General features: G+C 34.8%; 2 protein-coding genes across 2 annotated transcripts; one reads left to right on the top strand and one right to left on the bottom strand.

Annotated features, from left to right (window-relative positions):
- The first annotated feature begins 1228 nt into the window (after positions 1–1228).
- On the top strand, positions 1229–2397 carry LOC131168558 (probable pyridoxal 5'-phosphate synthase subunit PDX1). The gene has a single exon (XM_058128078.1). It carries the CDS (start codon positions 1322–1324, stop codon positions 2249–2251), a length of 930 nt encoding a protein of 309 aa, XP_057984061.1. The 5' UTR covers positions 1229–1321; the 3' UTR covers positions 2252–2397.
- A 7031-nt stretch (positions 2398–9428) lies between these two features.
- On the bottom strand, positions 9429–10474 carry LOC131168018 (rhodanese-like domain-containing protein 10). The gene is made up of 2 exons (XM_058127162.1): positions 9930–10474; positions 9429–9790 (listed from the first exon to the last, which is right to left on the bottom strand). Exons 1-2 carry the CDS (start codon positions 10385–10387, stop codon positions 9586–9588), a joined length of 663 nt encoding a protein of 220 aa, XP_057983145.1. The 5' UTR covers positions 10388–10474; the 3' UTR covers positions 9429–9585.
- Between the last annotated feature and the right edge of the window lie 1950 nt (positions 10475–12424).

Raw genomic sequence — 12424 nt, 5'->3', positions numbered from 1 at the left:
TACATTGATTGGTGGGTTTGGTGTGTGAATCGAAGAGTATTAGTCTGAGAGTGGGATTGTGAGAAAGCACTTCCCAATTCAACCACCATTTTCTAGGGCTTCTAGAGGCGCCAAGCTCTGCTAGCATTTTTCAAATCATACCCCTTGCTTCCTAGTGTAGTAGCAACTTTGAATCAACTACCCCTCACTTGAAGATAAGGCCACTGCCGTGAGTGGCAGTTGCTTATCCAGTTTTGTGTATGCATTGGATTTGTTTTGTGCTTTCAAAATTTTAGAGGGAGTTGTTCTTGGTGTCTAAAGGTAGCTTTTTCCAATTGAATCCAAAAACAATGAAACAGATAGTTGGATTAATATAGTTCTTGAATGGAACTGTTGGAAGATCCAGATAGCCAAGTTTATATTAGCAGTCCTAAAGTTAGAGTCTTGTAAGACACTATCCACATTTTGAAATTAAGCGATATTTATATTTGGCTATGGCTCCCTCAGAGTTATTGCTTATGTAATGGGATGGGGTAGTGCAAGAGGGAGGAAAACGAGTTGGGTCTTTGTGGATAATTTCACTTATAACTGTAACAACTAAGAAATAAATATCACCTCCTTTGGAAAAGTTAGAAATTCAATTGGAGGCACGCTCAATAACGAATTGTCTATTGGAGTAGAATGGATTGATTAGGACGATTAGTATCCTATAGCGGGTTTTGATTTGGAGGTATTATGATGTAGTCATGGTCAAAGATGGAAAACCTTACAAGTTCCCACAAACGACATCAACTGTTACTGTCAAAAATTGAATGACGTATATGGATTAACGTTCGACCGTGAGTACCTATAAGAACTTAAACAAGAATGACTTGGAAGACTTAGGATGTACTTCAAAGGATCACTTTGAAGTCTAAGTTAAGAACTGGGAGAGATTTAAATTGTAACAGGAAATAAGAAATATTAAGAATGAGATATTCACTCCTCTTGAAGTGCCCTTATATAGTAGTATAGACATGCCCTTATTTAATTTCGCATCTATAGGTATATTATTATGTTAATAGGGGTTATGAATAATTTAAGATTATTAATGGGATATTAATGGTGGTTAGGAGTGTTAATGGTAATGGTAGCCCATTACCTATTACGAGGTATACGCAGTCTGCACGGTGGCTGCGCATGGTCCCTGGAAAACGCCAAGGCCACCACGCTTAAATTCCCCCACGCGCAGGGAGTTTGATGCACTCGCCCTTCCCCACGATATATATATATATATTCACATTTCTGCCTCCCCCTTCCCCATCTCTCTCTCTCTCTCTCTCTCTCTCTCTCAACAGCAACCATGGCCGGAATCGGCGTCGTAGCAGTGTACGGCAACAGCACAATCGCTGAGACCAAGAAATCTCCCTTCTCCGTGAAGGCAGGGCTCGCCCAAATGCTCCGCGGCGGCGTCATCATGGACGTCGTCAACCCCGAGCAAGCCCGCCTGGCGGAGGAGGCCGGCGCCTGCGCCGTGATGGCCCTGGAGCGCGTCCCCGCCGACATTCGCGCACAGGGCGGCGTCGCCCGCATGTCCGACCCCCAACTCATCAAAGACATTAAACGCGCCGTCACCATTCCCGTCATGGCCAAGGCCCGCATCGGCCACTTCGTCGAGGCCCAAATCCTCGAATCCATCGGCGTCGACTACGTCGATGAGAGCGAGGTCCTCACCGTCGCGGACGACCTCCACCACATCAACAAGCACAACTTCCGCGTCCCCTTCGTCTGCGGGTGCCGCAACCTCGGCGAGGCCCTCCGCCGGATCCGCGAGGGCGCCGCCATGATCCGCACCAAGGGCGAGGCCGGCACTGGCAACGTCGTCGAGGCCGTCCGCCACGTGCGCTCCGTGATGGGCGACATAAGGGTCCTGATGAATATGGACGACGACGAGGTATTCGCGTTCGCCAAGAAGATCGCGGCACCCTACGATCTGGTGATGCAGACGAAGCAGCTGGGGAGGCTGCCCGTCGTGCACTTCGCCGCCGGCGGGGTGGCGACCCCGGCCGACGCGGCGATGATGATGCAGCTGGGATGCGACGGGGTGTTTGTGGGGTCCGGGGTGTTCAAGAGCGGCGATCCAGGACGCCGCGCACGGGCGATAGTGCAGGCGGTGACTCACTACAGCGACCCGGGGGTGTTGGCGGAGGTGAGCTGCGGGTTGGGCGAGGCCATGGTTGGATTGAATCTCTCCGACGCTAAGGTGGAGAGGTATGCCAACAGGTCGGACTAGTCTCGAATGGGGATTTGCTCAAATACCTAAAGATTGACAGTCTCACGACTGTTATTGTGGAAATTGCAATAGGAAAGTAGCGTGAAATTGAGAAATTTCGTGTAATGCATGAATGAGAAATAAAGATATGTTGATTGTAATATGAATTCTTGGAAGGCAAGCCCAGAAAAGTGGTGCTCCACCACAGGATGAACACTAGATATTTGGAAGGTCGTACTTGGTTTGGTTGGATTTGCAATGGTGCCTTTGTTTTGATGTTTAAGGTTGTAGGACAGAATTGGAATGAACTGAACTCCCAAAATTTATTATTTGTGTTAGTTAAGGAAAACTGTTGGCGATAAAGACAAAATAGGCTTTAACTAGAAAAACTAGATAAACTTATTCCACTTCTTGTGACCAATCTTATATATGACAATAAGGGCCATGTATCTCTCCTACCACTAAAAATTATGGGTGCTCTATTTATATACTTTTTAATGTATTAATTTCACCTTTAATTTTCAAAATCAAGTGAAATAGAAATTTGAATAGAGAAAATAAAAAACTCAGTGTTATGTTTTTTTTTCCTTTCTAATTTTATCCAATACTTATCAGTTTATGTACCAAGCAAGCACTAAATGATAATACAAGGGACAAGAGAAAAAGATTCAATCAATTCATTGAAAAAATTCAGCTAGTATTAACTCATTTGAGTAGAGATTGAAATTATTTTTGGACATTTGTTGAGTTTCATTTAATTAATTGAAAAACATTGTAAATAAGGAGAAACAAATTTATTTTTTCTGAGAACTAACGTGATCCTCCTATAAGATCTTTTCATTCAATAAAAATATCTTAAAGAGTAAGTCCCATTAAATTATATGTACACCGTATCGTCTGAGATCTAATGTTTGAAATGTTTTCATTTGATGATAGAAAGGTTATGTTGATCCTCTCGGAAGGCCTAATATTTTTATTTTTTTTCTGCAAGGGTAGGAATTAGAAATACCTATTTAAGGGAAAAATTATTAGGTAGATGGGATCTACCACTTGATCTATCACATAATAGACGGACTAATTCAATTAACTGTTGACAAATCTAAGATAGACATATCAAAAAATCTTAATCAATTGTTCCTTCTCAAAATAAGTTTAAATTTTCTTTCCTGTTCAAGAGATAAATGTATCTTTTTGTTTTTTTATGTATTTAAATTTATAAACAAAAATCACACTGAAAATTAAAACAAAAAAAAGCATTAACAGTCTTATTTACTTGAATAAAAGAAAAAAAATAGGTAAACTATAAGACACATTATAAAGAATAGATTTTAAATTAGTTGTATTTTTAATATTTTAGAATTTTATGAATGATAATATTTGATATTAGAGATATTATTGTAATAAAAGGTTTTTAGTATTCTGATAAATATATTTGAGATCTTCCGCTATGCAAATATTTGGGTTGTTATATCGATTGGTTGCTGTAGATAGATATTTATTTCCAATGTTACGTGGGGTCCAAGCCATGACATAAGTAACATTTGCTTTTCTTTTTTTTTTTTGTTATGGTTTCATTCGCTTATAACCTTCTCAAGCAACAATGTTTGAAGCTTAAACAAAACTTATCACTAATAATCATTATTCTCATAGGAAATCTTTCAAACGCCAAAAATAAAGAATGTTTGACAAAAGGAAGTTAATACTAATCCATAAAAATTTTGTGCAGGTTCTTTAGCAAGCATTTTTCAATGTTTATACTTTTGAATTTGGACCTTTTAAGTTAACTGACATGAACTTGGCTCCAATTTGTCAACATTCACCATCCTAGCCACCCATATCTTTGCTTTATAAAAATCCTTGGACAAAGAAGGCTCAAAATTATTATAGAAAGTACTCAAATAATTTGCTTCTCTCTTACGAATTAACACTAAGATAGAAATTGTTAGGGATAGAATTAGTATGCCCAAGATCCAACCTTACATAGTTTGAATACATTTTTTATCAACAGTTTTAATTAATAAATGACATTAGTAGTTTTATTATTTAGTTATTTAATTAACTAAATAAAGATCATTGATTAAATTTATAGGCTTGTCATCATGATGGAGATTGTTAAATTGAGAATTAGGCCTTTTACTATTTAATCTAAATTATTCTTGGTCATAGGATCATTAATATTAAGACATTAATGATCCGGTTAGATCAATATATATGTGTGTGTGTGTGTGTGTGTGTGGTGGTTTCTATAAGATAGAGATTAGTTGATCTCATTAATTAAATTACATATATAGATGATGCATATGGAGATATGATCATCGAACTAATTCAATTGAAAATTCCTAATGGCTAGAATTACTATCAAACTGTCAATAGGATATTTTCTTGAGAAATATGATGTAAGAAAAAAAAAAATTTACCTAGAGATCTTCATAGTAATTAAAATGTTATTTATCATACTTTACACTTATTGCCCAAGGTGATAATTGAAACGATATTGGGTATGATTTAATACTTGTAAAGTTAATGATTGATCAAAATGAAATCCGTCAACTCTTGGTAATGACTTTGAGTTATATGTTGTCATTAATTATAAGGAGTAAATTAAGACCTTGGTCAGGGCAATTGAATGAAAGAAGAAAAAGAGTTTCTTATGTCGTTCATTAGTTAGTTATAATAGACATGGAACATAATAGGTTACCTATGAGATTTGATAGTTGGACCATATCCTAGGGTATACCCGGAGCTATAAGAACGAAAGAAAATACTATATTATTCTTCTACGAGTTCTTGAATGTAATTGTGTACTTGATGCTATCTGGTTACTAAGGAATGTTGCTAGACGCCAACTTTGATTAGTAAATTGGTGTGACCAACTTACTACATACTTAGTATTGAACCTATGGGGTCGCACACTAACGAGTGTTCTGATTTTTGCTAGTGAATTATCTATTTTATTATTTGATAATTAAATTAGAGAATTTAATTCAATCAAATAAATAAAATTTTTAGTTCAAATAAAATATTATTATATTTTTTACTAACATCGAGAATATAATTAATATTGGAGACAAAGAGATGATTTTCTATTTAGAATAGGAAATTCATTCCTATCCTTATCGCAACTCAATCCTATACTCTGGTATAAATCATCCCTAACCTAATACTCTAATATCTCTATATCCAGGCGATGTGAAATTAATCACACTTCTGGCTGGACATTGCTCTGATACCATAATGTAACGCCCCGATCCCTTAAACCCAAATCCGATGCGTTATACCTGATAAAATCCCTGATAATCCATAATCAACATATCCGCAGCGGAAAACATAATTATAATCTTCTAATAATATAATACCAGAGTTTTCTAAATCTATCTACACACCATAATAAACCATGCATCCACCTGTATTCTCATATATACACATATCTCCCAAAAATATTCAGTATTCACAATACTAGTATGTTTCACAACCATTCCTTACTCAACAACCTTAAAACATAAAGACATAAAACATAAATTTTATATATCCCAAAATTAAAATAGAAATATACCTTTTTCTTTTTTCTATTTCCGAATAATGCTATAAAACCTTGAGATCTTTAAGCTCGATTTTGAAGAGGTCCTGAAAAAGATAAATTCATATTCAGGTGAGACATATCTTAGTAAGGGAAGAAACCATATATTAAAACAGTATGTGGCCAACACAAGTCTATATAACAACAAAATATTTAACATTTGAAAATCATTAACATAATTTCTGAAATCATTCTCTGAACCTACTCAATCATATGCAAAAGATTTAACCCACGAGATTACCCAAGGATAGGGGTGATTACCCGCCCATACAAGTAGCACCCCCCTGCTCTAATACATTTGACAACCCGAAGGTCATTACTGAAGCATATCAGGGCACTCACCGTATTCAGTAAGCCCTCAAGCGATAAATTGATCTCGTACTCACACAGTTCATACAAAAGTTTACCGGTAAAGGCTCCCAAGAATAGCGAAATCTATCCACCCATAATAGTAGTTTCCCTCTGCCCTAACACATTAAGTAGTCTACTGCTACACCTGATACGACTAAGGCACTCGCCTTTCTCAGCAAGCCCTCGGGCTAAGAGCGTGCCTCGCCCAAACATAACATGTTCTACTAGCATAAATACTGCTAATACCATAATATATTATTCTTTCTGTCATTGTTCAACCATTCACTTATGTTCATGTTCATAACTTTAACATTTCACTTCATTTCACTTTAAGTGACTTTTTCCCATTTTATATTGTTCACATTTCACATTTCATTTCCATTTCATTCATTTCCCTTTTCATTTCATTTCATTTCATACCCAACATCTTTCAACTGTTTTACCCAACATTTTTCAGCTGTTTACATGGTTGCATTAACACACATAAGCAACATAGTCCATATCATGTTTTTCACAATGCATTACTTACTTAACCTGCATCTCATACATTTAATATATATTTGCACAGAATCTCATGCCACACAGTTTAGTAATAAAATTCATACATTGCTTGTAAAATAAACCAACCAACATTTAACATTTATATACTGAAATACCTTTCATTTCTTACATAATTATCCTGAAAATATTTTCCACTTTCATTAGCTCATTTTTGCATATACGTATCAAATAAACAGTCCTAAATTCGGAATAAACATAATTTAAATGATCTGCATTTTAGACTCGTATCGAAACATATACACGTATATATAACACAATTTATTTTTCATTAAATTCATAAAAATTTCTGATTTAATATATATTTTTCCCCTTACATGATTTCTTGAACTACGCCAACAGGGACCCCGAAAAATACCTACGGCGCTCACCCGGACCCTGAATCAAAAATCCTAATTCCATTAAATCAACCCTAAATAAAATATTATTTTAATATTTTTTAAGCCCATAAATTCTAAATAAATAAATATACCCTTAAATATAGTCAAATTACCTAATTTCTCAAATCTCACTCTCGCTTTGGAGTAGAGTCTAGAAAATCTCAATTGAAAAATTTCCTACACCAAAATGACGATGACGAAGACTAGGACCCCATGGTGGTGCCTAATCGTTGATTAAATGGTAGATTTCACGAGAAATTCAGAAATTATGGGAAAGTTACCTTACCCCAGGAATGATGCCTACGTTGCTCCCACGACAATTCCGCTCCAGTATAAATGTCGGTGGCGGAGTTAGAAATCTAACGACATCTTTCGTTTTCCGATTGGTCGAATATTCGTCGAGAAATTGAGAAGAGAGAAAGACGGAGACGAAGGAGTGGAGAGGTGAGAAGCGGACGCAGAGAGTGACTGGAGAAATGTAGAGAGGATGAACATGGAATTGGATTTCAAATTAAAATCCAATCCATCTTATTACATTTAATATATATTATTTTAATATTTTATATATATATATATATATATATATCTTTATTTCAATTTTTTTATTTTCCACACTATTCCTTTTATTTATTTAATTAATTAAATCAATAATTATTAATTAATTAATTAATAATTAGTCTTAATTTTGTTTTTTCATACTATTTCTTTTTATTTGTTTATTTTATACGTTAATTTAATAATGCTCAACTATTTAATTGATTAATAATTTTAATTAATTAATTAATTTTTTTCTCGGGTTATTACAATAATTCTGTATAAAGTATGTCATTTCCTATCTCGATACAAAACCGGCATATCATAACTCAACATAGAGCCACCATATCATTATATCATAATCAACATATAGCCGCCATATCATAATATCATAACCGACATATAACCGTCATATCATTATATCATAGTCGGCATATAGCCGCCATATCATTATACTGATAAAACTATCTAACAAAACCATCATGTTTAATAATGTCATAATACTCGTTCTCATGCCACACAATTTTGGATGATAAATCATAATATAATAAACTGCCCAGGGAATATATAATTTGCTAAAAATTAGGGTATGATCATCTCTAAGGTTTAATTTAACTCAAACTATATGTTTTATTAGAAAAAGAGATGATCAACCCATTCACTTTAGTTTTCCTCAAATGCGTATAATAATCAAAACTATCATTTTCATATGCCTGATTCATTTAGAAAAACATATATATTGTTCTTGTAATCATATACTTCAATTTAATCGGTTCATATTTAAAAAATAACTGACATAATCTAGTCCACTTACCTGTTCCTAAAAATTTTGCCTAAAACCTTTGGAGAACCGAAACCCTAGCTTCTGAACTGGCAGAGGAACATGGACCTACAAGCTGGGAGGAGGGAGAGAGGGTGACCCGAGGGAGCTTATGTGTGTGTGTGTGTGTGTGTGTGTGTGTGTGTGTGTGTGAGAGAGAGAGAGAGAGAGAGAGAGAGAGAGAGAGAGAGACGTGAGGGTTGAGAGAGAAAACCCTAGGAGAGAGAAAATATGAGTTGAAATGAAATATTATAACAAATACCTAACTTATAAGCCCCTGCCCTGCAGAAAACCGTCGACGGTTTTCTTCAAACTGTTGATGGTTTGGTTATTGACCAAACCAAATTCTCTCGTGTACTGTACATATGAATTCTCGGTAGTTGAAATTGTCGACGGTTTCCCTAAACTCACTGAAACCGTTAATGATTTGGCCTTGTGCCAAACCTTCTTCCCTCTTTTCTTTACTTTTTCTTTTTCTTTTTCTTTTATTTTCTTGATTCGCGTTCCTACAGGGGATGTCTTTAACCAGACTTAAATGGAAAGTGTGACCTGAAAATTTATATAGGGAAACTCCCCCTTCACATGTGTGTGTGTGTGTGTGCGCATATTTATTTAATATTAGACATGTGACAAATTGATCTTACGTTCATTAATATCAAAGAGGAACCCATTTTCAGTAAAGTGCATAATTAATTAAACATGCACACGGACACGTGGAGGAGGAGGTCCTTTGTATAATTTCTCTTATAATCTTGAGGTTAATTGAGGTGTTGTGGGAGACAATTTATTCTATTAGGGGCATTTTAAAAGCCAAAATGGTGTTTTCCTAGTATTCTTCCATAACTTAAATGAAATGAATGTTTTGATTTATTTGAAGGGAGAATCATTGTCCTTAAATTAAATAAAAAAGAATAATTTAAATTGCCCAAGGGACAACAGTGACCTATCTCCTACAACATAAAAGGAGCCCATCGACCATTTCCAATATTCACGGCCAACTACTATCATCCCAAAAGAATACATAGGGACCGAATACTATGATCACTTAAAATTTGTACATAAAAATTATGATGACTTGAAACAAAGCCTTAAAAATAAATAAAAATTGAGTGAAAGCGAAACACAGCCAATTCCATCAATTACTGTTTTTTCCAACAGCCCGTAACAGTATAAGCAGTTTAAGGAAGAAGTAGGAGACACCTCCAATGGTGGCAAACTGCAACTCTTCACTCCCTTCAACACTTGCAAAATCCCCTTCTTTGGCACGGTTGAATCCTCCTGCCAACCACCCCAAATCCTTGTACCCTGCTTCATGCAGCTTTGCAGCCCCCACCATTGATCTATAATTCACACACACACACACACTCTGTTAAATTATCTTGATAAATTAATCGATCTCCAATCAAAGATTCTTCTATACTATAAGAATGTATGTATATATATTTATAAATAATATATTAATTGTGAAGATGGTGTTACCGAAGGCCTTCACCACAAGCTAGGAGGAGCTTGGTGTCCTTGCGAGGAACAGAGCGATCCACTTGCTGCACAAAATTAGGGTTTATGGTGGTGAGACTTTGGCCGGTCCACAGGCCTATATACCCAAAGTGAACCCACTTCTTCAGCAGCGTTACGGGCGCTTTGTCCTCCTCCTTGATGAATAGCGGCACGTGAACCGACCCCGTGACACGTGCCTTCTCCCACTCCCACGCCGGCCTGATGTCCAGGAGTACGAACCCTTCGGAGTTCATGGCCGCCGGCGCCTCTCTCGGCGGTATTGGCCGGATGGCTCCGGAATCTATCAGTTCCCGGGCTTTGCCGGAAACTGCTTTCACTTGGAAATAATTGACTGTCCTCCGACATGCCTTAACTGGTTGCTTCTGCTTCAGAGACGTGCCGGCGTTGGCGCTTGTGTAGAGCTTCAGTTGAATTGCCATCTCTCTTTCTCTCTCTCTCTTATCCTCAGCCCTGTTCTTGGGTTGTTGCAATTGAAAGGCGGTGTGTTTTTTGTTTTGTTTTGTTTTTTTCCCTTCGCTAAATGCATTTTACTTTGATAAAAATAAAAGGAGAAAAAACTCCATTCATCAAAGAAATACAAGACAAGAAAAAAAAAAAAAACACTTAAATGATGAGATGCCAGCTGTCACATTCTTGTGATTTTTTCTTGTCATAATTTTGTTGTGAAAAGCAAAATCAAAGAAAAAAAATAGCGAATATACTTTTAATTTTAATTAATTAAATTTAGTTAGATATTTGTGTGGCAGTTATACATTTTCATGTTTTCACGTCTTTTGAATCTTGTGAATCTTGAAGGTGATAGGAAGATGTATAAAACGAGATATGACTATCAGATTATGAAAATCAACCTCTAATATAGCCTCTAACGGACTGAAAATAGAAAAACATCACTTTCATAGTTAATGTTTAAGGTTCTATCCTTGAAAAGTTATAAAACGAAAATAGAATCAAAATAAGTCACTTCAATTATATACCACCGAATAATGGTGTAACGATTCCAAAAATAATATACATGGAAGTGTAAAATATATATATATATATATATAATAAAGTAAAATGAAATAAAATAAATATATAATTAATTAATTAATTAACTAATTAGGTGATTAATTGAATGGGATAATAAAATAAATAGTATAATACATTTATATAGATTAGGTGACAAGATATATATGTGTGTATATATATAATACTTATTATAATATCATATATATGTATGTAACTAAGGTTAAGGAGCATCCTTATCTCTGCTTTTCAATTCAATTGATTCCGGAGAGCCCAGAACCGTCTCTCTTCACTCTCTCTCTTTTCAAGCTCTCTCTCTCTCTCTCTTTCTTCAATATCTTAACTATTTTTTTATCAAATCAAAAAACAAACATCATATACGAGTTCCAGCTCCGCTTCTAAACGTTTTAACCGAAGTAGATTTATCGTTTGGATGTCGTAAGCACCACTCTAAAGTTAAGGTAAGGGGAATAGATAATGTTAAGTTTTTATTTTAAAATATTCCTAATAAAATTTTGATTATGTGAATTTAATTAGATTTATGTTAAGTAAAATATGTCCAATTTAAATTGAGTATGTGAAATTAATTATATATATGTTCAAATTTTATTTTAAAAATGTGCCTGAATTAAATTAAATTGCGTGGATTTAATTAAATCAGATTTTTCAGAATATTTTGAAATTAAACTAAACTGCAGGGATTAAATCAGATTTTTAAGAATATTTTAGAATTAAATTAAATTGTAAGGATTTGATTAAATCATATTTTTGGGAATATTTTGGAATTAAATTAAACTACAAGGATTTGAGTAGATCGGGTTTGGATTTAAATTAAATAGGTGAAATTAATCATACCCTAGTTTTCAGCAAAATATATTTTCTCGGTCGCTACATGATTATGCTCAAAGAATGATGCGGTAGTTGTAGCGCAGCTTTGGGGTGTCGATTCCACATGGAGATGGAAAAAAGAACACAAATGGGCAAATAAAAATAAAAAGAATAGTAAATGATTTTTAAGGAAAAACAAATTATTTCTTTTTAGAAAAATTTAAAAATAAGATTATTTTTGTGGATAGAAAATCAAATTTGCAAAAACCAAGGCATCAGGAATCTCCCTCACATATTAGATAATAAATCTATTTTTAATCCATTGGTTTTCTCAACTGGAGATTTCACATCCCAAATCCCCAATCGGAAGATATAGAATTACAAATCTTTGATAAATTTAAAAGTAAATTTTCTAAAAATTATTCATCTCGTTAAAAACTCAAAAGTTATTAACTTTGTTAACAAAATCTAATGACAAGAATATATCCGAAGATAATATCACAGCAGAAGAGTAATGTAACAAAATTAATAGTTTGTCTTGAACATATTCATGGATCCTTACAATTCTATGAAAAAAGTATGACTGAATCCATGAAGAGATTCACATCTATGAATATTCAAGT

The sequence above is a fragment of the Malania oleifera genome, chromosome 11 (assembly GCF_029873635.1).
Source record: "Malania oleifera isolate guangnan ecotype guangnan chromosome 11, ASM2987363v1, whole genome shotgun sequence".
Lineage (NCBI taxonomy): Eukaryota > Viridiplantae > Streptophyta > Magnoliopsida > Santalales > Ximeniaceae > Malania > Malania oleifera.
The sequence above is the reverse complement of the archived record's forward strand: the minus strand, read 5'-3'. Positions and strand labels throughout refer to the sequence as shown.